The 25,536-nt window shown below is 34.1% G+C and overlaps 3 protein-coding genes across 4 annotated transcripts; all 3 read left to right on the forward strand.

Annotated features, from left to right (window-relative positions):
- The first annotated feature begins 2,071 nt into the window (after positions 1-2,071).
- On the forward strand, positions 2,072-9,072 carry LOC111999775 (protein trichome birefringence-like 43). Of its 2 annotated transcripts, none has more exons than XM_024031886.2 (5): positions 2,072-2,430; positions 6,113-6,284; positions 7,187-7,365; positions 7,492-7,650; positions 8,650-9,072. In XM_024031886.2, exons 1-5 carry the CDS (start codon positions 2,159-2,161, stop codon positions 8,945-8,947), a joined length of 1,080 nt encoding a protein of 359 aa, XP_023887654.1. In that variant the 5' UTR covers positions 2,072-2,158; the 3' UTR covers positions 8,948-9,072. The 2 variants fall into 2 exon arrangements, with proteins under 2 accessions (XP_023887654.1, XP_023887655.1); XM_024031887.2 differs by having other exon boundaries at positions 7,492-7,628; positions 8,650-8,847.
- Positions 9,073-16,072: 7,000 nt separating this feature from the next.
- LOC112016730 (uncharacterized) lies at positions 16,073-20,216 on the forward strand. Its single transcript, XM_065762738.1, has 5 exons — positions 16,073-18,367; positions 18,461-18,718; positions 18,802-18,916; positions 19,010-19,754; positions 20,127-20,216. Exons 1-4 carry the CDS (start codon positions 16,080-16,082, stop codon positions 19,751-19,753), a joined length of 3,405 nt encoding a protein of 1,134 aa, XP_065618810.1. The 5' UTR covers positions 16,073-16,079; the 3' UTR covers position 19,754; positions 20,127-20,216.
- LOC136062968 (uncharacterized) lies at positions 20,130-25,186 on the forward strand. The gene is made up of 9 exons (XM_065762744.1): positions 20,130-20,286; positions 20,364-20,519; positions 21,597-21,907; positions 23,235-23,456; positions 23,586-23,678; positions 24,186-24,287; positions 24,381-24,815; positions 24,909-24,965; positions 25,137-25,186. The coding sequence occupies exons 1-8, from the start codon at positions 20,142-20,144 to the stop codon at positions 24,936-24,938; spliced, it is 1,494 nt and encodes a 497-aa protein (XP_065618816.1). The 5' UTR covers positions 20,130-20,141; the 3' UTR covers positions 24,939-24,965; positions 25,137-25,186.
- Positions 25,187-25,536: the final 350 nt, after the last annotated feature.

Genomic DNA, 25,536 nt, shown 5'->3' on the forward strand with positions numbered 1-25,536 from the left:
AAGAAAGTCATTTGTCACAGTATAATATGAGAATTAGAATAGAATACATGCCTAACTTAAGAAACACAAAGCTGTATAAGCAAAAAACCCATAAGATATTTAATGAGAAAATCTATACTAGTTAGCAACCTATACAATGGATGTGTGAAAGTTTAATAAAATATGATTTTATCTCAAACAAATGATTTTCTCTCATTTGTTTTGTATATAAATATGAAATATGATAATTATGATAGTTATTTATAAAACTTTATAATAATTGTTTATTTATGAAATATTGAATATAAAATTTGATAATTATAATAGTTATTAATAGGAATGTATTATAATTTTGTTTTTGATTGGAACTACTCAAAATATAATTACGGTAAGTATTAATAGGTTACTATATTAATAATTAATGTATGTTTCAAAAAAAAAAAATGTACCTCTTAAAAAATAAAGAATCCTTTTAACAGGTGCATTTAGGACATTTGATAATGGATTATTTTAGGAAAATTTTAATACTATTTTCATGGGAAATATAAAAAGTTGTCAAAAAACTTAATAAAATTTGTCTTTTCCTATAAAAAATTCTAAAAATAGTTTCTAGACCAATACTCTTAGGGCATCTATTAACTTTTCCAAAAAATTAATACTTAGAAATAAATGCATGTATGTACCTCATTAAATACATGACAGTAAATTAATATTTTTTCATAAAAGAAAACGCCATTATTTTTTATGGAATAAAAAAGAATAATAAAAGTAAAAACACAAATTATTAAGATTTTGCTAAGGTTGAAGGTTAAATGAATGGTATTCTATTATTATTATTATTATTATTTTATCTATAGAGATTAAATTCTATAAGGACGTGGTGTAAAACCCATGTTTTACCCCTCCAATCCCAACATGCCACATCATCTTATCACATATTTAAGAATAAACACAATCACACTCAATCAATTCTAATACCCATATATAAATCCAACCAAATTAGAAATCTATCGAGATGTTATTAGGTGTGGTAGGATGTATTGAATTTTAATAAATTATAAGTAAAATGCTAATGTGGCAATCACTTATTGGATGGTGTAAAACATAGGTTTTATACCCCATCCTTATAGAATTTAATTTCTTATCTATAATGTTATGGACACTTTTTTTTTTTGACAACAAATTTTACAATTGCTAAAATGATCAACAGTGACTGGTGAAGAAAAAGTAATTGGTCCATGAGTGCTAGTTGTGTCCACCTCTTACAATCATATGCTTTAACTATTGTAAAATTTATTGTGAAAAAAAAAATTGTGTTTGTATCATTATTGTTTATATATATATATATATATATATAAAGAAAATGAATATGCCACATAGCAAGACCTTTTATAGTTTTATTACAATTTAGGAAAAAATGTGTGGAGCAAAATTATTAGCTTAAACTTCAGATAACCTTTTATTTTGAATATTTATTTGCCAACACATTAGTTTACATATTTAGCATTTACATTTTGGCAAGTTATTTATAGTTCGCAACAAAAAGCATTTACATGCTGGCAAGTTATTTATAGTGCACAACAAAAAGTTGGTACTCGGTGTACATAACTTCCACTTTTGTAGGGGTTGAGAGGTCATGGTAGATAGTCTTATTTTTAAATTGTATTTGAAAAGACTGATTCCAATATTTTTGTTGCATAATACCATTAGTTATTTATAAATCTCTTTTGTTCTTGTGTACTTTTATTGCTAAGCAAATTCTAAATCCATAAAAGAAATGCTACTTACACAATATTTTCATAATATTTTCACAATAAATCCTAAGTGGCAACTTGTTATTAGTTCTAAATTTGGATCTATTACTAAAATTACTTATTTGTCTATAAGTAACATCCAATAACAACTTGCCATTTAGAATTTGTTGTGAAAATATTATGATATTATTGTGAATCTAGCATCTCTCAATCAAATAATATATTCCATTCTATTTTTGGAGGATATTCAATCATTCAGATCGCATTTCTTTTGCTCTGTTTATTTCTTACATTTTTTCTTTTAGTCTTCCGAAAAATTATTACAACAAAGCACACATGCATGCCCACCTTTCTATAAATGGTTGTGTACGAAACATTACTCATGTGAGAGCCTTTTCTCCCAAAAAACAAATATTCTTTTTCCCATGATTATGGGAGCCTTTTCTTTATGTGTTGCATTGCTGCTACTTAATCTTTTGCACCATGTACATTGTGAGCATTCTTACAAGGTGGGACGAGTTGTAAAGAGGGGTTGTGACTTTTACACAGGGAAATGGGTTTTCGATAGATCATACCCTCTTTATGATGCATCAAGCTGTCCATTCATTGAGAGTGAATTCGATTGCCAAAAGAATGGTCGCCCAGACAAAAACTATCTCAAATATAGATGGCAACCCACTGGCTGCAACTTACCAAGGTACATATATATATATATATATATAGCCCTTTTCTACCTATCTTTTTCTTTTCACTTATTTTAAAGTTATGTTTGCATGCTTTTTATCCAATCCAATTTACTTTTATAAGAGATAGCTATGGATGCTTATTTTTTTCCTAAAATTTGGTATGGTTTCTTTGTTCTTTTTTTATTTTTTATTTTTATTTATAATAAAAATCTGTTTTACAAATGGATGAATGAAATTTGGCCGGCCTTCCTCACGACATAAGATTATTTGTAGAGATTTTTTAGTTTTCTTTTTTGGTTGGTTCAAAAATATTTTGTTACAATGGTAAATTTGGGGCCACTTTTAAGTCAATTCTAGACATCTTAAGAGCATCCACACTAGATGTGCTAAATGTGCCAAATGTGCCAAATGCCAAATATTTGGCACATTTAGCACACCAAACACCAAACAACCTCATTTATCAGATGTTCTAAATCTTATAATTTTTGCAACATTGAACAGTAACGTTACAAATATACCACGGTACGGACGAAATGTTGCATATGCGTTTATTATTTTTTATTCGACTTTTCTCTCTCCTCACGATTTGTCCCTCTCTCCCAACCGGTGCTCTTTCCTCTTTAGATCAGATTCCCAGCTCCTCTCCCTCAATCTCAAACGTCTTTCTCTCTCTTTGCACCTCAAATCAAACCCCAAAATCTTCCTTCTTCTCTCTTTGCACCTCAAATCAAACTCCAATTCCCAGTTCAAAAAAAAACCCAGAAAGAACAAAGGAATTGGCGAAGGACAAAGGAATCGGCGATGGAGGAATCAGCGATGGAGGCAAGGTAGAGCTTGGTGCCAGGGACGGTGAAGCCATGAAGATCGGCGTGCGATCAGTAAGCAGCGAAGCCATGAAGATGGGCGTGCGAGCAGTAAGCGAGGTTCGTGAGGGCGAGGTCCGTCGCCGGAGTGTTCATCACGATCATGCTTGGGTTTGTGAGGGCGAGGTCCGCCGCCGGAGTGTTCGTCATGATCAGTTTGACTGTGCAAATTCTGATGTGGGTTTGATTTGATTTTGAAGAATTTTTGCTTCTGGATGATTTTTTATGCAAATTCTGATGTGGGTTTTGCTTATTTTTCAAGAATTTTCATTTTTTGCTTGGTTGCTTGATAATTTTGATGCAATTTCTAATATGGGTCAATGATTTTATTTTAGGCTGTTCGCAATTTTGATGCAATTTTTTTGATGTTGGTTTACTTTGATTCTCAAGGGTTTTGATTGGGTTGTGCTATGCATATGCAAATTCTGATGTGAGTCTTAGCTCTGAAGGATTTTGTCTGTGTTGAGCTTAATTTTTGGTGCAATCTTGTTATTTTTCAGTTCTTGGATTTGCTTATGCTTTTCATTCAAACCCCCAGATGAGGGGTATGAAGCTTTTTTTTCTTTATTTGGTATTGGTGGCTGGTGGTGGCTGTTGGAGTTGTTGTGGCCGTGGATATTGGTGGCTGGTGGTTGGGCTGGTGATGTTGTTGCTGTTGATGATGATAATGGGGTAGAGATAATATATTATTTTAATGGGTAGTAAATATTATTTTAATGTATAGAATTGAAATATAGAACATCTGATAAATGGTATGTTGTAAAATGATGTGGTAAAATAATAAAGTAGGCTTTTGATGTGGTAAAATGGCAAAATTTTTGCCACGGCTGCTACGGATGCTCTAATGGCTTTTTGCCTCTGTATGATTGGTCTATGGGAATAGGACAATTGTGTTTAAATGAACAGAGACAATGCTAGCCGAATGAGAACAAAGAATACGACAATGTAGGTATAGATCACTAGAGGCATATAAGCAAATCCTGGGAAAAGTCACAGAGTGAATGAGCACGAGTGGACCGTAGTTTAGTTGAGTTAAAAGCTTACCTTTCATTTATATTGTTGGGTCGATGTCGAATCTTACTTGATATCCTAGTATTTATTTGATTTATGGGTTTCTTTATAAAAGTTAAAAGCCTTCATTCATGAGAGCTAATTGATGTTTCCCTATTAATCAGAGTTTGATAGAGTTTTCCTTCACTAATTAATAATTACTATTATCGTTAATTAAGTTGGAATATTGTAAGACTAGTTACAACTGAAGATAACATAACATTGGTACTTCTTCTGCGTAACTCAGATTAATTTGCTCATACACACCACCACACAACTTTGGTGTAATGGTCACTCCACAAGTACAAAATTTTTGTAGGATAGATGGTGGTGAAGGGTCGGGGTTCAAGTTTTCAGGAGTGAAATTTACATACACATACACATAGATTAAGGTAGAGTAGAAAAATTGCTCATACACAATATTGTAAAACTAGTTACATTTGCATGTCTAGGAATACACCACTGAATTGTTTAATTATTTTGTTTTATTTTTATTATTATACCATGAATAGCAACTCATATCTTCAACAATAAATATATATATATATATATAGAGAGAGAGAGAGAGAGAGAGAGAGGAACATAATGTAATNTTCTATTCACTTCACCCAACCTCATAATTAGGCTTTTACATGGTCTTTTTCATCATCACGCTACGCTTAACAACAATGATTATGATTCTGTTCTCTATATGGTGCCTTTTCTTCCATAATTTAATTAGTTGTTAAGCATCCATATTTTACTCAACCTTAAGTTGTTTTGAGAATTTGTGGGGTGTGATGTCAGACAATTGCATATCATTTTTTTCTTCTTCTATGGTTGAATTACATTTTGAATTTCATTAATTAGCCAAACATGAATACCCCACGATTTTGGAAAAATAGAATATTATTTTTTCTTTATCAAGTTTTAGTCACACATGTTAGTTGTTGCAGCTATTGTAACTTTTCTTAGTGTTACATTAATTAGTTCCCCTTGATAACTTTTATTGGATCTGTTTCATTTTATTATAAATTTATGGTTAAATTATATGGTTTTCTTATGCCCTCTATAATTGTAAAATATAAAATTATTAAAAATTAATAACTATCTCATTTATATAATTTTTTTTAAATTTTTATTTCAAAATTATATACAAAACTTGAGTTTACGATCGGATAATAAATAAAATCTGGTGAAAATGAGATTTAGCATGCGCAAAGGACATTTTATTATTAGGATGCTAACGTATGGTCTGGTTTTTTTTTTTTTTTTTTTTTTTTTTTTTTTTTTTTTTTTTTTTGAGAAGGAAAATATGGTCTGTTAATCTAGGATATTCAGATATGAGAAGTCTCATGGCACCATTTTGTGTTGGCTTGTTAACTTTTATCTATAGCAAATTAATTTCCAATAGAAAAAACAAAAAAAGGCAAAAAGAAAAATTGTAGAATATTGATGTACTAGCATAGACTAGTTTGCTAATTACGTTATAACGACTCATATTAACAGAAAATTGATTTGTGTATAAGATAGGGTGTGAGAATCTCATACCTAAAAGGAATCATAACATGTTCTAGGGGGTCCTATGCAGTTGGACTCTCACATCCAACGATGACCTAATGCTTAATAACTTCTTCGAATAGAGAAACAATCATGTTGTTAAGTTGCTATCGACAGTCTAATTTGTCCTCAAATAGATATTATATCTATATCCAAGCCAAAACAGAGAAGAAAGTTTATACACATAAAATCATGGACACCTTAATTAATTGGACGCCGCTTAATTAATTTGTTCATGTAGATTCAATGGTCGATATTTGTTGTCAAGACTTAGAGGAAAAAGAATAATGTTTGTGGGGGACTCGTTGAGTTTGAACCAATGGCAATCACTCACTTGCATGCTTCATAGAGCTGTACCAGCGGCCAGATACAGCTTGACCAGGATTGGGTACATCTCCACATTCACATTCCCGGTGAGATTAAGTTATATATGCCGTAACTTTAAGAAATGTTACATCACATGAAATAGATGTCCTCCTATTTATTGTGAAGAAAGGGATAACTAAGATGTCTAAATCAGGTTAAATAATTTTGCCACTATTCTGTAATCTCTATAACTCTAGCTTTGATAAATATATCAAACAACATGTTAAAGTGACATACATACTTCTTACAAAGTATGTAAAGTTGTAAACTACCCGTTCAAATAAAACAAGTTAGTATTAATTTGATTATTTCAATTTGATTATTTCCATTTGTAACTTTGTTTGTTGAGAAAAATAATTTTGGTAAAAACCTTAGTATGCTATATATAGCTGTTAACATATTTTAAAATCAAATCAATATAATTTATTCTTATAAACTCTTTTGTATGTGTTAATATTCCAGCTATGTACAACTGCATAGGTAGAAGCTTTACTTTGAGAATAAGAAAACATAAAGATGGTTTATAACAATCATTTATACGTGGATAGAAGGTACTACTCAAATTTCTGGTTTCCCTCACAAGCTTGATACAAGGACAAATAGAGGCAAAAAGGGGGGAAAAAAGTGAACTGAAAAGAAAGTTAATCATTCTTAAAAAATGACAATGGCTTTAATAAAAAAGTTTACTTTTCTATAATATGGGGTCTGGATGATTTATTCATAATTCTTGAAACAAAGAAAGAAAATAAGCAAATGTTAGATTCAAAAGGCTGATTTCAATTTCTTATCACGTTTAAATTTAGAACTTTTACATTTTAAGATAGCTTAGAACTTAATCTCACCTCTTCACGAAATTATTATCTGTATGAAAATCTAAATTCTATATGATTCCAAATTTTTTAGAAGTTCGATTCTATAATTCCACCATAACACATTCCACAATTTTCAGGCCTACAATGTTGAAGTGTTGTTCGACCGTAACCCATTACTTGTTGATATTAAACGCACAAGCAAGGGGCGTGCTATTAAACTGGACTCGATCAAAAAAAGTGCAAAAGTATGGAAAGGAATAGACGTATTGATCTTCAATTCATGGCATTGGTGGACTCACACGGGAAGAGAAACACCGTATGTTGAACCGTCCCATATTGTTAATTTTGTTTATAATTTTTGAGCATGAACTCTATGTTGAAGTTATTACTTACTGGCTTTTCTATTCTATTCCTGAATAATTATTTTGGGACTATGATGCAGATGGGATTTTATTCAAGTAGGGGGTAAGAATTACAGAAACTTGAATCGATTCGTTGCATACAAGATAGCGTTGAATACATGGGCTAAATGGATAGACTCCAATGTCAACCCCAAAAAAACCAAGGTCTTCTTCCAAGGTGTTTCTCCTGATCATATAAAGTAAGACCCTTACTTGCATGGTTTTTTTTTTTTTTTTTTTCTTTAAAAAAATAAGGTACAAAATTACTTCTAGCTTTAGATTTGGCCACAGCTAATATCTGTACACTTCATTGTGGTGAAAGCAGGGGCGGCTTAATTTATTTGGAGGCCTAAGGCAAAAACTAAAATTGAGGCATTTTATATATTTAAATATGATTTTTTTTAAAATTTAAATTCAATTATCTTATTTTAGATGCAAAATTACTATTAATTAACATGAATCATGTAGATTTTTTTTTTGAAAGTCTATAGACAAAAAATTCGACAAAACTTTTCACATCTATTGACGTGGCAGATTGATAATTTGATAATGGTAAGTAAAAAAGTAATGTTAGTGGAGGATATAGATAAAAACTAGTAAAAGTTTGTCAACTCAACTCGTGAAAAATGTTGTGATTTTCTTTTTTGTATTGCTCTTTTTTTTTTTTTTTTTAGAAGCTATATTCATAATATTTTCATAACAAATCTTAGGTGTTAATTTGTTATTGGTTCTAATTTGAACTTACCATTGAAATTAATTTTTTATCATCAATAATACCGTGTAACAACCTATCTCTTAGGATTTATTTTGAAAGTGTTGTGAAAAATGTTTTGAACGTAACATTTTTTTTCTTTTTTTTCATTTGATAAAAAAATATTATTTTATTCATTGACTAATATTTGGACTTAATTAATACTATTATAATATTTTAAAAAACCTCTATTAATTAAAATTTGGGGGCCTTTTTTCTACTTGGGGTCTTAGGCGACCGCATTGGTTGCTTTATATATAGAGCCGGCACTAGGTGAAAGTTCAATGTTTTGGAGTAAAGAGAAAAGACATTATAACCATCCTATATAGACTCACTCACTCACTCACTCTTAATCAATAAGTTATATATTGTACATCCTCAAAACAATAAAAATAAAATAAAAAATTGCCTCTCGTCTTATATTTATATGTATGTTTTATTGAACCAGCGGATATTTCTGGGGCCAACCACATGCAAATCAATGTGCGGGGCAAACACAACCATTGCTTCACCATAGTTATCGAGGAGGCCCACATCCGGCACAGCAGCTGCTAGAGAAAGTGCTAAGCACCATGTCGAAGCCGGTCCACCTGCTCAATGTTACAACCCTATCACAACTAAGAAAAGATGGGCATCCATCATTTTATGGACATGGACACAGGAGCATGGATTGCAGCCATTGGTGCCTAGCCGGAGTACCTGATACTTGGAATCAACTCTTATACGCTGCTCTAATTACGAACTAGAATACAGTGGCAGCCCAGGGGCGCCTAGGCCTAAGCCCCATAAAATAAATATTTTCTCTCAAGTGTTCGCTTGGTATGAATAATTTTGCCAACTTATTTTACTATTTAACTTATTTTTACTACTATTCATGGTCTCATTACATTTTTTAGTACTATTTATGGGTCTTACTGTATTATTTCAACTAACTTTTACCTTTATCTACAGTATTTTTAGCAAGAAGTTTTTAGTTTCAGCAAAATAAACAAATTCCAAATAGATTCTTAATAAGATATTAAGGTTTGTCCCGTTAACGTAAGACCCAAAATTGTAGAGTGATGCTAGAGATGTTACAAATTGTATTATATAAAACTTACAAAATAATGTATCATGTCACCAATTCCCAAAAAAAGAAAAAAGAATTATTTATTAAGTAGTTTAAGTTCACCAATCACATTTATTAACACATCTATATGTATGCTTTATGTAAAAAAAAAATGATAGTACATTTGGCATTTTATAAAATTGTGTGATAATAAGTGATTTAAAAAAACCAAAAAGGGTTGTGCACTATTTTTTCTTATCTCCAAAAAGGTTTCCAAAATACTAGATATAGAAACTCAATCCTATTGAAAACTATAAATAGTTTGGGCTAACAATAACAATGCATCGCCTATCCAGGATAAGTGCAAGCTTAATCATGTGTATATAAGTTCTTAGGTACCCTCCCTTACATGTTGGTTTTCAAAGATGAGTTCTACCCTTAGATTTGTATCAATAAGTATACCTCCTTCCCAAAAGAATAATAATTTTGATTCTTTTTGTTAAATTTTATGCTTGAACTATATGATATATTCGATTCTTTATATGAAATTAACTTCTTTTGTTAGTATTAATTAATTCATCAAATTAACCTTGATTTGGTTGGTATCAAATAAATTTATTTAATTGATATTTAAATATAAAAGGTACTGCTTAAATTTATCATCTTAGGCCTTAAATTATGTTAAAAAATTAACACCAATGATATCAATTTCAATATTGAGATTACACCAATGATGTGTAATCTTCTCAAACAAAAAAAAAAAAAAAAAAAAAGATTACTTATCAGATTAGGGGTTGCATACAAACAGCCGATATGTCAATTATTGTTTAAGAGAAAAGATATCAACAACCACACTTTGTACAAAGACCAAATCTGTCTAAGAATTAAAAGTTTTGATACATTTTATTCTTCATCATCATCTCCAAAACAAGAAGTCATTAGTTAGTGCAATTGAACATTTCAGCCATTATTGGTGCCTTCAAGTTTCTAAAAAAAAGAGAATGATACCAAAAGTTTGTTAATTTCCTAGCAAATATATCTACACACCTTTCCTCAATATCAAATTCAAGATACCCACAATTTCAAAAAGAACAAAAAAAGCACAACAGAGTTCATATATCTAGTTTTGATTGCAATCATTGCAGACAAGCCAAGAAGACTATAATAAAAATAATAAGAAGAAGAAGAAGAAGAAGAAGTGAAATTACAAAGCTAAAATATGAAAAGAGAAATAGAGAGGGAGATTTACAAATATACAATACCATACAAATCACAAAGTCATCATCAGCTCTCTCTCTCTAGTTGCCATCATCCAAAATGGATAAGACTAAAATGAATTCCTTTTCCTTTCATTAATCATACATCTAAACAGTTTATTAACTGAAGGCTAAGACTACACCTCAATCTCACTGGCCACTGCTGTAGCCACCAATGACTTGAAATGGCTACTGCTTTACACAAGGAGATTTTCAATACAACAAAGATGATTTGAGACTTATTATTGGTTCCAAAGTCATGTCTATGTACAACAATATCAATGATGATTAGAAAGCAATGTTCATGAAAGAAATACCCCCAATGATTTTAACAGATTCAAGATATAAAGGAAGGGTTCCACAATTAATATTAGCAAGAACTACCTATCAAAAAATATATATTAGCAAGAACCACTTAAGGGTCACAATTCATTTTACTAGTCATGAAAAACTGGGATAACATCATAGTAATTGAAAGAAAAAGTGATTTCAAAGTGAGCGAAAAGCAAGAAAAATTGAAAGAAAAAAGATGCTATATGAAAAGGTTCAGATATTAGAAGACAGCAATGATAACAAAGGCAGGTAACATTGCTCAATCATCCATGGAACGACCAATTTGTACATCAAAAAGGAAGGTCTTTCAGCCAATTATTGAAAACTAATAAAGACCTCAATCTAAATCATGTACTTCTGCTTTTCTTAAAAGATGAAACCTAGTTCTTTGTAAATGCCAAGTATCAAAGGAAGGAATACAATTTATAAAAACCTGTTCTCATACTAAATCTTTGATTTCTTAGTTTAGACTCTGTTCTGGCAAGTTTCATAACTGCAAAACCTTTATCCAATTTTGCTAACAGAAATTCCTCAAAAACACCCAACTAAGCCCTAAATGAATCCCAATTTGAAACAACAAGAACCAATTCCATCAAAGCTCATATTTCAAGTTCATAGCTAAGTAGGGGTGGCAAAATTGGACACACTACAAAACGCGGGCCCATTAGGCCGCGTTTTTTTGGGCCGCGTTTATTAAAACGCGGCCCCAGAATAGCTAAAGCCCCGTTTTAAAAACGGGGCCATAGAGAGGGTCTAAAGCCGCGTTTATAAACGTGGCCCAAGCCCCTAAGCTATGGCCCCGTTTAAAAACGCGGCCTAAGGACCTTTTTTTTAAAAGCTGAAGCAGTAAAACGCAAACCCTCAAACAGCACTCAAACACTCAGACCTTCTCAACTTCAGCCCTCAAACAGCACTGCAAACACTAAAAAAAAAAAAAAAAAACAGCACCGTGGTCACACACAGCTCCTAGCCTCCACCACAATCTCCGCCGACCTCCACCATATCCCTCCCTCCGATCGACCCTCTCTTCCAAACCAGCGGTGGCGTTTCGATGCTGTAGATCCCTTCGATATCATCGACGCCGCCGTGATTTGTGGGGTCCAAGGGTTTTGAAGGGTTGGCCCTCTTGTTTTTTGCAGGACTCTGCTTCTTCTTCTTCTTCCTCCTTCGCCTCCTCCGCCGTTAACAACGCCGTTACCGTTCGTCTGTTCCGCCGCGAGTTCTTCCACCCAAAAGTGAGTTCTTTCTTTGCTTTTGTGTTTGATTGAATTTAGTGGGTATTTTGAATTAATTGAAGTAAAAGACTTAGTCTTATTTGGAATTAGTATATGGGTTTAAGTTTGATTTTTTTTCCCCGATATTGAAAATGATTGGTGGAGGTTGTTTGATTACAATGGATTTTGTTTGTTTAATCAGCGGTCATAATTTTTTGGATAAGACTAATGTAATAAACTGGTGGATTGTCTGGAAATTTTTGTACTGTTGTCCAATTTCTCTGATTCTATTAGACCCTGAAATTAATTAAAACGTAATTAGGGCACTTAGAGCACTTGAATTAGTACTTGTATAATAGAAAAAATGATCACATTTTAGTCAATTTAACTTTAAAATTTATACACATCAGGTCATGTAAAGTTGCGTAAAAATATATGATTTTTTCGATAACTATGTATACACAGAAAACAAAAACTGGACCCAATCTGATTTAAAAAAATAATATTAAAATTAGAACTCAGCAGTCTTAATCCTATATTTTCCCTATCACCATCGTCACTTGATGGTCCCCTACTCTATTTTACTGAACAACCTTGTATCCTCAAACGTAATTAAGACCAACAGAAAGATAAAAACTTATAATAAGATGCTGAAAACTGGTGTACCACAGAGGGTAATTCAATTTTTGGACGTAACATTGCTATAAGTAGAATGAAGTCTAGTTGGTTTACCAAAAATATTGTCGACTTATAGTGGCCACTGGCCCCAAAACAATCATTATTTTGTGTCTGCATAAAATTTGTCAACATAATGCAGTGGCTTCACATCAAAATGTCGATTCCATTAACTTCCCACCTAGACATGCCGAAATTGAGAGTGGGCCATGTAAGATCAAAATCAATAATTGTATGCTTTTTATATCTTTTGTTTGGGATAAGAATAATTGCGAGTCAGCTTCTTAACCAAAAAAAAAAAAAGACTTAAAAAATTACTAAATGATATTACATTTGCTTAAATGATAGCCTTTTATTAATTTGGAGGCTAGGACATAATAATTTTTTCTTCTGTTTTTTGCTGTAATAATTTCTTCTAAAATGTCTAGTTTTCATCTACCCATAAGAAAAGGAAAACGAGTTTTACGTTGGACAACACCTTTTACGTTGGACAAAAAAAAAAAAACTTTACAGTTATAGACGGTTTAGATATGATAAACAATGGTTTTATCAAAAAGATATGAGAAACAATGATAAAGTCATAAAGTATGTACGTAGACCATTATGATATTGAAAAAGAGGAGCTTAGAAAGACCGCCGATTTCTTCTCCGTTTTCTGCTCCACATGTCACGTCTAAAACTGCCCTAATATTAATAACGAGGCCAAATAGATAATCTTATGGAATTATTATTATTATTATTATAAAAGAAGATGATGTACAGTGTATGACACAGTGTGGGACTGTGCATGATTGATAGGGGTTGGAGTTGGAGTTGGAGGAGGTGTTGGTGTTGATCTTGTGCTTAAAGCAAAGAAAGATGCTTTACATAACATAACATAGCACCCGAAAACAAGAATAAGGAAATTGGCTGTGATGGCCTTGTTAGCTTTGTCACGTTAATGGTCACTACTGCTTTCATTCCCTTCTTTTACAATTTATTATTAGAACAAAGCTTTAGCTAGCAAATCTCACATCCAAAGCAACAAGGTCCATCATCCATGTACGTTCATTTGTCCTTTCCATAACCATAGGTCGACATCTCGTACCTATCTCCTTTGTCGTAGCCATGATTTCATGTATTATTTTGACAATGCTATTTTTTTATGCCCGATTTTTGTTTGTTTTCTTTATTCTTACAACTACTACAAAATGCGGGCCCATTAGGCCGCGTTTTTTTGGGCCGCGTTTATAAAAACGCGGCCCCAGACGGACTAAAGCCTCGTTTTAAAAACGAGGCCATAGTATGGGTCTACTTGTTAGAACGATTTCCATTGAGTCTCTGCACTTATCATTTTTTTATTCTCGCTTTCTTCTGAATTCTTATTTGTTTTTGTAAAATAGGATTTGGCTCAAGATTGCCTATTTTTAATTCTAGAGTTTCTCTGAATTTAAAAGTTATCGTTTAGTAAGTTTTCATATCAACTTTCTAAAAAAAACAAAAAAAAAAGTTTCCATATCAAGGCTCAATCCAATTAAGTCAGTACCTCTCTATGGATATGGACTGGAAGGCCTACAAATCCATAATCTCCCCTCACCCAACTTCAAAGTTTTATTTTTTTTATTTTTTTATTTTTATTTTTATTTTTATTATTATTATTTTTTATAAGAACTTCAAAGTTTTTAGTCCACATAAAGTCATCAGCCACTATCCACTACAAAACGCAGGGCCATTAGGTAATCCTTATCTTTAGAAATTTACGCAAAATATTGTGGATTTTTGGGTTTGGAATGCTACTCCCTTTTGTGTGTTGTGGACTGTTTCGTGAGAGACGAATGGTAGAAATTTTGATGGTGTTGAAAGGCCTATTTGTGTAATTAAGTAATTTTTTTCCAGTCTTGATATGAGTGGTTGACTGTTTTAGGCAGCATCCTTTGGACAATCATGTGTTGCTCAAGTAAAATCATGTGTTTTTTTGTACTTCCTGGGCTTAATTATAAAATAAATAAATTTGAATGTTACTGCATTATGATGGTACTTTCATTTTCTGCAGTTACTTATGTCTTTTTATTTATAACTTGTTGTTGTTCTGGTATGGTTCTTATGTGCACATATTCATTTCAGGGTTGCTGAAAGACCTTCAGACAGCAGAACTTCAGCTCAGAGAGCCAATAGTCAAGTTGGTTCTCGACAAGGTAAGCTCTGGTGCCTCTTTTTTTGGGTCATCTATGTATAGTGGATTTGCATATGTGTACCCCTATAACCATAAAAAACAGTGTGGCTTTAGATATTAGCAAGTTATATGAATTCCATATTAATTTAATGGTCTCATTATTCAGTGATTATAGCTATAGGAGTGGTGCTAATCTTAGCAATCATCAAGCCATGGTGCATGGTTTTTGATTACTTTACCATATTTGCTCCAGCTGAGTTTAAGCTTGCTGCCTTGGGCATCTTACTCATTGGGGGATTTCTTGCATGGCATATGGATAGCTTGCAAAGCTTCTTTTCGAGCTGTCCAACTAGTGGTGTCAATCGGGCAAGCCAATACCTTGACAAGGAATCTATCATGAAAATTGTGTTTTTCGTGGTTGTTTCTATTATGCTGGTTTTCATTGGACAACATCAGCAGAGTGTTCATAGTGATTGGTATTAGATAATAGTATACTATATTAACATTGCTACTTTATTAATCAGGATAGGTTTTGTTAGATACTCTTTTAGTATTCTGTTGTCGTAATTAAGGAAAAAAGGCTCAATAAATTTTGGAATTGATAAAGTAGTTTTTCCTATATTATATATTTTAATTTTTTACTTGATTAGCTATGTGTGATTACTAAAATCTGGTCATTAATTTAAGAAAGTAGATTAGAGCTCTGTTTCTCACCAAAAATTAAAAATAAAATTGAGTGCTTTTAGTGATATTTGAAGTTGATGAGTGTTTTTAGTGCTTAAAGTTTAAAAAATAAACAATATTAGTCTTTCCATCTACTTCCATTAATTTTCTAGTATATGTGTCTAATGAAATAATATTGTGACATTTTTCTAATGATGTATAAAAAAAAAATTTATTAAAATAAACAAGTTAAGCATCCACCTCATCCAAATCCTCCATAGCACATTTTTTACTTGATTAGCTATATGTGAGGAAAACTAAAAATATTTTCCAAACCAACTGCCAAATTAATATAAGCTTATACAAATATATTCCTTATTTTAGCTTAGTTTGTAAATACCTTAGTGAATTTATGCGAATACAAAAAGATTAGGTCATATAGATGTATCATTGATGACTAACTCCATTATAATAATTATCCTACCTTCGTATTAACAAATCTTGGTGTAGGTCATATTCCGTAAATATTATATCGCCATGGATAAAAGTTGGATGGACAAGAAGAGGGGTTCAAGGGAATACTTTGAAGGTGTAACCCAATTCGTGGCATTTGCCTCCCCATCCGCACGCAATGGGAAGATGTTATGTCCTTGTGTGAAATGTGTGAATTTGATTTTACAACCAGTAAATGTGGTCCGTGATCATTGTTGGGCTTCAGGGATGCTTAACAATTACAAATTTTGGAAATTTCATGGGGAATCGGCGGTTGCCACGACGGCTCCCGAATGTGGGAGCTCTCAAGTGCAAGAATCTGAAAATGTATATGGTGATTTTCGTGGGATGTTGCATGACTTGTGCCCTCCGCATGAAATGCCACCTGAACCAATGGAAGAAGCTCCACCTACGGAACATTTGGGTGAAGGTCTGAATGATGAGGCGAAGAAGTTTTACAAGCTACTAGATGATGTAGACAAACCTTTATACAAAGGTTGTATGAAATTTAGCATTTTTTCAGCTATTGTCGTGTTGTTCCAATTAAAGACTTTGAATGACTGGACAAACAAGTCATTTACTATGTTGCTTGAAGTTCTGATTGATATGCTTCCTTCAGATGCTAAGTTGCCAAAGGACCATTATGAGGCTAAGAAGATAGTCCGGGATTTGGGTTTGGGTTATGAGAAGATCCATGCTTGTCCCAATGATTGTATGTTGTTTTGGAAGGAAAATGTTAACCTTGACGCGTGTCCTTGTTGTAAAGAATCAAGGTGGAAAACAAATCCGGTTTCGGTTGCTAGTAAAAATGCTTCATCCAGTAAGGGGAAGAAGAAAGCTGCAAAGATCCTACGGTGGTTCCCTTTAAAGCCACGATTGCAGCGATTATTTCTTGAACCTGATCTAGCTGCTTCTATGAAATGGCATGTTAATGGTCGTACTGAGGATGGGGTTATGCGGCATCCTGCTGACTCAGATGCGTGGAAAATGTTTGACAGTAAGCATTTACAGTTCTCGTCTGACCCCCGTAATGTCAGACTTGGATTAGCTGCGGATGGGTTTAACCCCTTTGGAATTATGAGTTCTAGGCACAGTACATGGCCTGTCATGTTGGTCCCCTACAATCTCCCTCCTTGGCTGTGCATGAAGCGGTCATCTTTGATTCTATCATTACTTATTCCTGGTCCTACCTCGCCAGGGATTGCTATAGATGTGTACTTGCAACCGTTAGTGGAAGAACTAAGGGAGTTGTGGGATGTTGGAGTACAAGCGTACGATGCATCTTCAAAACAAATATTCCAATTGCGTGCAGCATTGATGTGGACCGTCAATGATTTTCCTGCATACGCAGATTTGTCCGGTTGGAGTACCAAAGGCGGGTTAGCTTGTCCTTCTTGTGCTATGGAGACTGATTCTCGATATTTGAGAAATGGCCACAAATTTTGTTACATGGGACATAGACGATGGTTGGATGTTGACCACGATTTCCGGAAAGAAGGTATGTTATTTGATGGATCTAATGATACGCGATCGGCTCCTGAACCACCGGTTGCGTCAAACATTATTCTGGATACTGAACATTTGCTTGGACGTTGTCTGGGAAGGAAATGTCAACTTGCGTATAATAAAAGAAAGAGAGGGGAGCCAGACGAGAGTGGTTGGAAGAAGAGGAGCATCTTTTTCAGATTGCCTTATTGGGAGGATCACAAGTTGCGACATAATCTTGATGTGATGCATATAGAGAAGAATGTGATGGATAATATACTTGGAACAGTGCTGAACTTGAAGGACCAAACAAAGGATAATTACAAGGCACGTCTTGACTTGGCGGACATGGGGATAAGGAGTGAACTGCACTTGCAACGAAAAAGTGCTGATAAGTACACCATACCGCCTGCTTGTTTTCACATGACTTCATCGGAGAAAGAAGGTTTTTTGCAAGTTTTGAAGGACGTAACAGTGCCTGATGGGTACGCATCCAATATCTCACGTCGTGTGAACATGAAAGAACGCAAGATTTCTGGTTTGAAGAGTCATGATAGTCACATCTTGATGCAGCAACTTTTTCCCATAGCCTTACGTGGGTCTTTGCCCGCTCATGTTACTAGGCCGTTGATAAAGTTAGCTTGCTTCTTTAGAGAAATTTGTTCCAAAACCCTTACGGTGTCAAATATTGCGACTATTGAGGCAGACATTGCAGTTACATTGTGTGAATTGGAAAAGATATTTCCGCCATCCTTCTTTACGGTGATGGTTCATTTGGTCATGCACTTAGCTGCTGAAGCCAAGATTGGTGGTCCAGTGCACTACCGATGGATGTATCCCATTGAGAGGTAAGCCTTGTGTAATTTTTTTGGTCAACTATGAGTTCCATGTGCAAGTTCAGATTACCCTTGCCAATCATTAATCTTATCATTCCTCTATAGGTACCTGTCACGCCTTAAGTCGTACGTACGAAATAGAGCTGCTCCGGAAGGGTCTATTGCTGAAGGATACATAGTGGAAGAGTGCTTAACATTTTGTTCACGGTATATGGAAGGAGTGGAAACTATATTCAATCGACCTCGTAGGACGATTGAGGAGTCAACAGGGGTGGTTTCGATCGTGGCACTAAACAATCGAGAGTGGACCCAAGCCCATCGCTACATTTTATTCAATTCCGAAAACATCAACCACTTTCGTCAGTAAGTACTACGTATACAACTATGATTGCACGTCAATTCAATGTACGTTTGCTCTATTAACCCTAATAGAATTGCATGCGCAGGCTGCACGAAAGTTTGATAAAGGACGAACTCCGAAAAGGCCACAATCGTAATGTTCCCGAGGCCGTTATATATAAGCACCACATGGAGAAGTTTTGCAGTTGGTTTAGGGGTCACGTACGTATGGACTTTTTGACTTCTCACATTTGTAACACTATCCTACCTATGAGTACTTGTACTGATGTAAATAATTATGTTTGGATATGTTAGGTGATGTCGTTGACTACTGCTGATAGGGAAAGGGAAGGAGTTAGTGATACCCTTGTTGCATTGTCCAAAGGGCCATATATTTATGTAAAGCGGCTGAAGTATTACGTCATTAATGGCTTAAAGTTTAGGAGTGTAAATGATGAGTCAAACAAGAAAACGCAGAATAGTGGAGTTAGTGTCGTTACTGAGGGTGGTAGGACGTTCTATGGTGTTTTACATGATATAATCGAGTTGAACTATTCTGACAGTATAAAACATGTGTTATTCAAGTGTAAATGGGTTGATGACCAAAATAGAAGAGGATATAGGACTGATGAATTTGGGTTTTCTATGGTGAACTTTACACACTTCATACATGGTGGGGATAACATAATTGATGAACCATATGTGTTGGCATCTCAAGCTACACAAGTTTTTTATGTGGAAGATAAAAGGCAGAAGGATTGGTATGTTGTTGTTAAAACTAAAGCTAGGGATGTATTTGATGCTGGTATTGGTCCCCAACGTGATGAGGATGACACATGTAGTTTCTCTGAGCATGTTCCGTATAATATAAGCAATAATGAGGTTGTGAATCAGAACCTTAGTTGGGCTCGAGATGATATAGAGGGAATGACAATTGATGCCTCTATCATTGCTGAAAGAGATCGTCATGAAGTAAACAACTTAGACAAGTGTGATTTTATTGATGATGAGTCCGACAATGAAGATGAGAACGAGGACGAGTACACCGACGATGAGTAGGGTAATAGTTTAGTGGTGTATTGATTTATGAATTAGTTGAAATGCATCTATCTAGTATGTGATGAATATGTTAATTCCTTTTAATATTGGTATTCCCTAGAATTTGTACTTATAACGCATTGAATTCCTTCTAAACTTTGCTACCTATTGTATCTGTGATTTCATTTCTTATCAACTTAGATATAACTTCATCATGTGTTAGGGTTTCAATTTGTCGTTGTTGTGGTGTTTGGCTAACAAAAGCTGTTACAGTTGGATGTATGCTTGTATATAGTGTCAGAACCAAGAATGAGTTATTTTACTTTGTCTTTTTCAATTACATCGTATGCAAGTTTTTGTATTCTATAATTAACATTTTCTCTGTGTGGTAAAGTTTGTGGATGCAGGAATGGGGAAGAAACGTCGATTGCCGCTTATAGACGTTGGCGCAGGACCCGCACGTTCACAACAACGGGGGGAGGAGAACTTGGAAGCCGCCCATACTACACCGCACGCACGAGCGGATGCTCCTGATGCTGGTACAACACCCCCAGGTAGTTTACACGTTGATTGTTAATGTAATATTTGATATTTACTACTGCATGCATAATTTTTCCGCTGTTGGTTGCAGGACTGCGAAGGGACTTTCCATTGACGGTTATTGAGGTTGGTGATGGATCCTCGCGTTCACGAGACCGCGTGGAGGAGGATCTACGGGCTGCCTTTGCAGCTGACCACACACTAGGGGATGCAAGTGATGATGATGAGACCCAACCCCCTTCTCAAGGTAGTATGTGTTTTGAAATGTAACGTTTCGTCAATTTGTCCACTTATCTTCATAGAATTAGGCATCAAGTGTCCGAAAATGATATAAACGTATCACTTTTGCATTTTCAACATAATACTCTTGAAGGACACCTACTGATGCCATGTCAGTTTGACGAACTTATTAAAGAATTACATAGAATACACGTAAACTTTATTGTATTAATTTAAAAAGATCGTAGACATTAGAAGACTGAATTGAATGACAAACTTAGATGATGTATATGAAAGTAAGCTTTAAATTCTAGATTTGTGTGAGGTACTTGAAACTTTAATAGAGTTTCATAGGTGGAAAGTGTAGTAGTATTTGGGCTAGCTAAGGATAGCATCTACTGCATGTAATTTGTACGGTATGACAAATTTAGAACCATATTTTCATAACATTGTTTGAGTACTTGTAGCCATAGAAGAACTGAAAACGATGTCTATGTGTGAAGTCTTAGGCTAATTTAGAAATAATATGAAAAAGCAATACATTTTAAAATAAATTATGTGTGTCTACGGAAATTATGAATTTTTAGTAAGGAAATTTTACTCAATTATTACCATTGTTCGTTTATGTCAAAAACTTTATCGTAATTGAATAATTTATAGATGCATCTATGAATGACTCATATGAGTAATTTCAATTAGTATTAACTACCTATAGAGAATATAATCTCCCTTATTTTCAAAAAAAGAAAAAAGAAAAAGGACAAAGAATATAATCTCCCAAGTTACTATTCGCCCTGTCTCGTATTAGCCGGATTTTAAAATTAGTATACTTAGCTGATTGGAAACATGCAATGTATTATGTTCTTGAGATAACAATGCAAGGCTGCCCATTGCTTCTTTGAAATTCATGAAAATATGAACAACTTATTATTAAAGTAAGGAAACAAATGACGAAAAAAAGTAAAGCTAAAAAGCAAGTATAATAATGCCATTATCGATGAACATCACTATCATGTTAAGAGTGTGCACTTGAGCTATATACAGTAACTTCTGTCTAATTATGAACTTCGAAATTTCATTCCTAATGCCAGTGTACTATATGCAGAAAGTTTGGTCCAACAAACCCAAGAAACCAGCAATGTGAGGGCAGAAAATGTGGGTCAAGCAACCCCCGGCTCCAGTAATGGGACAAAAAAGCGGGGGAATACGCTAATGCGAAAAATATGGGCCCTTCCAGCAGATAAAAAAATTCAGTTGCCGTTAAATGCAGCATTCCAACCGCTTGGGGAGAGCGGACAGACATTCGTACGGTGGTTGGGTACTTTTTGCATCTGCCATGTCTACTGCCCACTTATGCCTTTGAATTGGGCGCATGTCCCTCCTGAGTGCAAAGCAAATGCCTGGACAGAGATTCAGGTATTGGCGTACTTTGTTTGTTTTTGTCTTTGACATATTTGTGAGTTAGCTGAACCATATATATATGCCCTAATATGCTCAATGCACTATGAAACATGCCGAATTCTACCGTAGTGACGCATTTAAGTGGAATATATAAATCATTTCGTCATGACTTTAGTGTTGAACTATTTAAGTTTTAGTTCTATTCATCATAGTCTGTCAAGTTGTAACACATCTGTTTATTTTCCCATTGTAACACAATGTGGAAAATCCATGTGAAAAACAAGCATGATTGGTATTTTTTTTTCCTAAATATTATATAAATTAACATTTATCAATAACATGACTATTAAGTCAAAACATCATTTTTGGTTTTTTTTTTTTTTTTGGGAAACAACTTTTACAAATTGAGTTAACTACAACTCACATGTACATTTATCAATGAAGTTTAATAAAGCATGTAAAATCAGATGTGCACTTGCCGATCACATGTCAATATATATATATATATATTTATGTCTTTCATAGATTCAATAGGATTTAAAACTTTTGGTGTCTATTTCATGATAAGTACTCATTACTATTAAGTCTAGACTTCAGTTGCATTTTTAATTGTGTATAGCTATACTAGGATTTAAAACTTGCTGCACAATAACTAACTACAATAAGAGGTGGTCTTGGTCAATCAATAAGACAAACTAAATGTGCTTGGGCTTTGCTAATAAAGTGAGACACTCGGACGGCTACATAAACACCCACATTACATCTAACCGAAAGCCACACATAGTTGGGGAAGGCTATTAAGGAAGGAACCTAAATGCAAGCAATACTTACATGATTTTACAATGCACAGCCTAAGCAAGTTATGACAACTTTCACGTGACTTCCTTAACCAAAATATCAAGTCCTATTAGCTAGCTAGAAACATCATGCAGCCAATAAATTAAGGAAACTTCCACACACACACTCTCTCTCTCTTGCATTTTGATTAATCATTAACCAGAGAAAAAATAATATTAGGATAAAATTAATATAATTTATTGGTAATCGACTTTTCTCCTGTCGTAGTTTTCATCTAACATATATTAATTACAATTAAGATTGTCTCATTCTTGTTAAGTTATTTAGCTAGTTGGTACTTATATTTGATAGTCAATGGCGTTTAGTACCAAAATATTAAATGAGAGTTAACCATCTATTTCATTTTTGTTTGAAATTTAGACTTTGTTCAATCTATAGCTATATTACGCTACATTTAATTGTTATGTACAACTGAATGTCTGCTAAATGGCATGTTTAGTAGGGTGAACTATTGCACTATGCTAACTCAGTTTTTGCATTTCAGAAAAAGTGGGAAATTCACCCAGAAGTTCTCCCTCCAGCTAATCAAATGTCGTGGGCAATGCACCTACTAGGGGAACTGAGGAGGAACCGACGGACCAAGTTGAAACAGAAATTGTACACAGAAGGTGCAACCAAAGAAGAAGTACTTGCAAAAATACCAGCATGGGCTGAGCCGCAGCAGTTTGCGGATCTAGTTGACTATTGGTTTGATCCAAAGACGGAGGTTCAACCATTTTCTTGCTCTATTATCTTTTATTTAAAATATTCATATCATGGGGTATTTGAATTTACCGAGTACAGTTTATGTAACTAATTGTTTCATTTTAATTTGTTGGTGGGAATGTGTTTGTAGACATTAGTTAATAACAACAAGAGAAGTCGTTCGTTTCAGAAAGACATAGCGAGGTCAGGGCCTATAAGTTTTGCCCAAATTGCAGACAATATGGTAAGAAATGCATTATACAACAAGTAGCCAGGGGTTTAATATTCTACTATTTTAGATTCACATGTAATAAATGTAAATAGTTTTGTAAAATCAATTTACTGATGAATCTGAGGATACTGTACAAAGTTAGTATGTAATGTTTACTATTGCTTGCGTCATTAGTATAAATTCTACCCAAGCGACTCCTTTAAGTGGAATATATAAATCATTTCGTCATGACTTTAGTGTTTAACTATTTAATTTTTAGTTTTATTCGTAGTTTTGACGTTGTGACAGCAAAAGACAAGTGAGAGAGAGGAAATGTTTGGAAGTTGTGTGAAGGAAATGTTTGTAGGTAGCTACCCAATATATAGAACTTTGGGACCGAAAACCGGTTCAGACTAAGCATTCACATAAAGAGAACAACTCACGTGTCTATTTAAATTGGTTATACATTATATTGCATGCCGCTTCATATCACGAACATAAATTTTCGTTATTATCATGACACTGTTGAGTATGGTGTAGGCAAAAGACAGTGGGCAAGCAGTGGAGCGTGCAGTTCTTTTCCAGAAAGTATACTCCAAGAAAGATGGGACTCCTGTCAGTACTGATGTGGGAGCTAAGATTGTAAGCCTTATCGTACTTTATTTCTTTCATATTTTGGGCATGAATTGTGCTTGTAGCGAGTAATATGTTATTTTGGTTCTTGTATGAAAACAGAGCAAAATGAATGAGATTTTAAACAATGGGGGCTCACTACAAGGAGAGCGTCACCAAGGAATTTTATGGTCAAAAACTGATGCGTTTGCACAAGTGATGGGGAAAGAACGTTGTGGACGTGTACGAGGGGTCGGTTTTGGACCAACCCCATCAGGAAGAAGTGGGGCCACCCAGCCATGTTATACATCGACTCCACCATCGTCCAGTGCAACGACCCAGCAGATGACGGACTTGGAAAATTCGTTGAGGGACGAACTTGCCCAGGCAGAGCAGAGGCATCAGGAGAAAATAGCCGACTTGCATGCAAAGCATAAAGAGGAAATCGCTGAATTACATGCGCGGCATAAGGAGGAAGTCACTGAAGCAATAGCTGCCGCTCAGAGAAACATCTTAGACCAATTGCAGCCATTCCTAAATACTCTGTCATTATCTCAGGTACTTTCAATGTTGTAGTTGCTTTACTGAAATTGCGAGGTAATTGCTCCTCATTATTATGTACTACTAATACAACGTGTTTAATATATTTAGGGACGCGATCCATCACAATGTCATCGTTAGAGGACTCTTCCACCTATGTATTGACAGGTATGTCTATTTTGAAATGTTTTGCCTCCCTATGTACCAACTAATTAAATATGACAAAATCAATTCCCATGAGCTTATAGTGTATTTGTTGGTACCCAATTGCTAAACTGGCTCTACAAAGCTCACTTATGGCAATCATGTTAACTAAACCCATTTCATCTCTCTAAGTAGATTTATATGTATATATGATATATATGGAGAAGATATTAAAGGAGAAAAGTATGATGATAACATTGTTGAGGTTGTTTTATGGTAATCATGTTAACTAAACACATTTCATCTCTCTCTGTAGATTTATATGTATATATAATATATATGGAGAAGATATTGAAGGAGAAAAGTTGAGGTAAACGATCCTGAGGTGTGGGTTTGGGCTTATGTCAATGGAAATGTAGATAAGCCAGGTATGGTCTTATTTCATGAGCTATATATTTGGATGGTTTTTTATATAAAAAAAATTGTAACACATACAGCTGTAACAAATTTAATAATTTTATCTTGTAGACATTTTCTCAACAACCACGTTCTATACTCGTTTTTGTTTGCAGTGTGTTACGTAGGAAACAAGTTT

The sequence above is a fragment of the Quercus suber genome, unplaced genomic scaffold (genome assembly GCF_002906115.3).
Source record: "Quercus suber isolate HL8 unplaced genomic scaffold, Cork oak 2.0 scaffold_20, whole genome shotgun sequence".
Lineage (NCBI taxonomy): Eukaryota > Viridiplantae > Streptophyta > Magnoliopsida > Fagales > Fagaceae > Quercus > Quercus suber.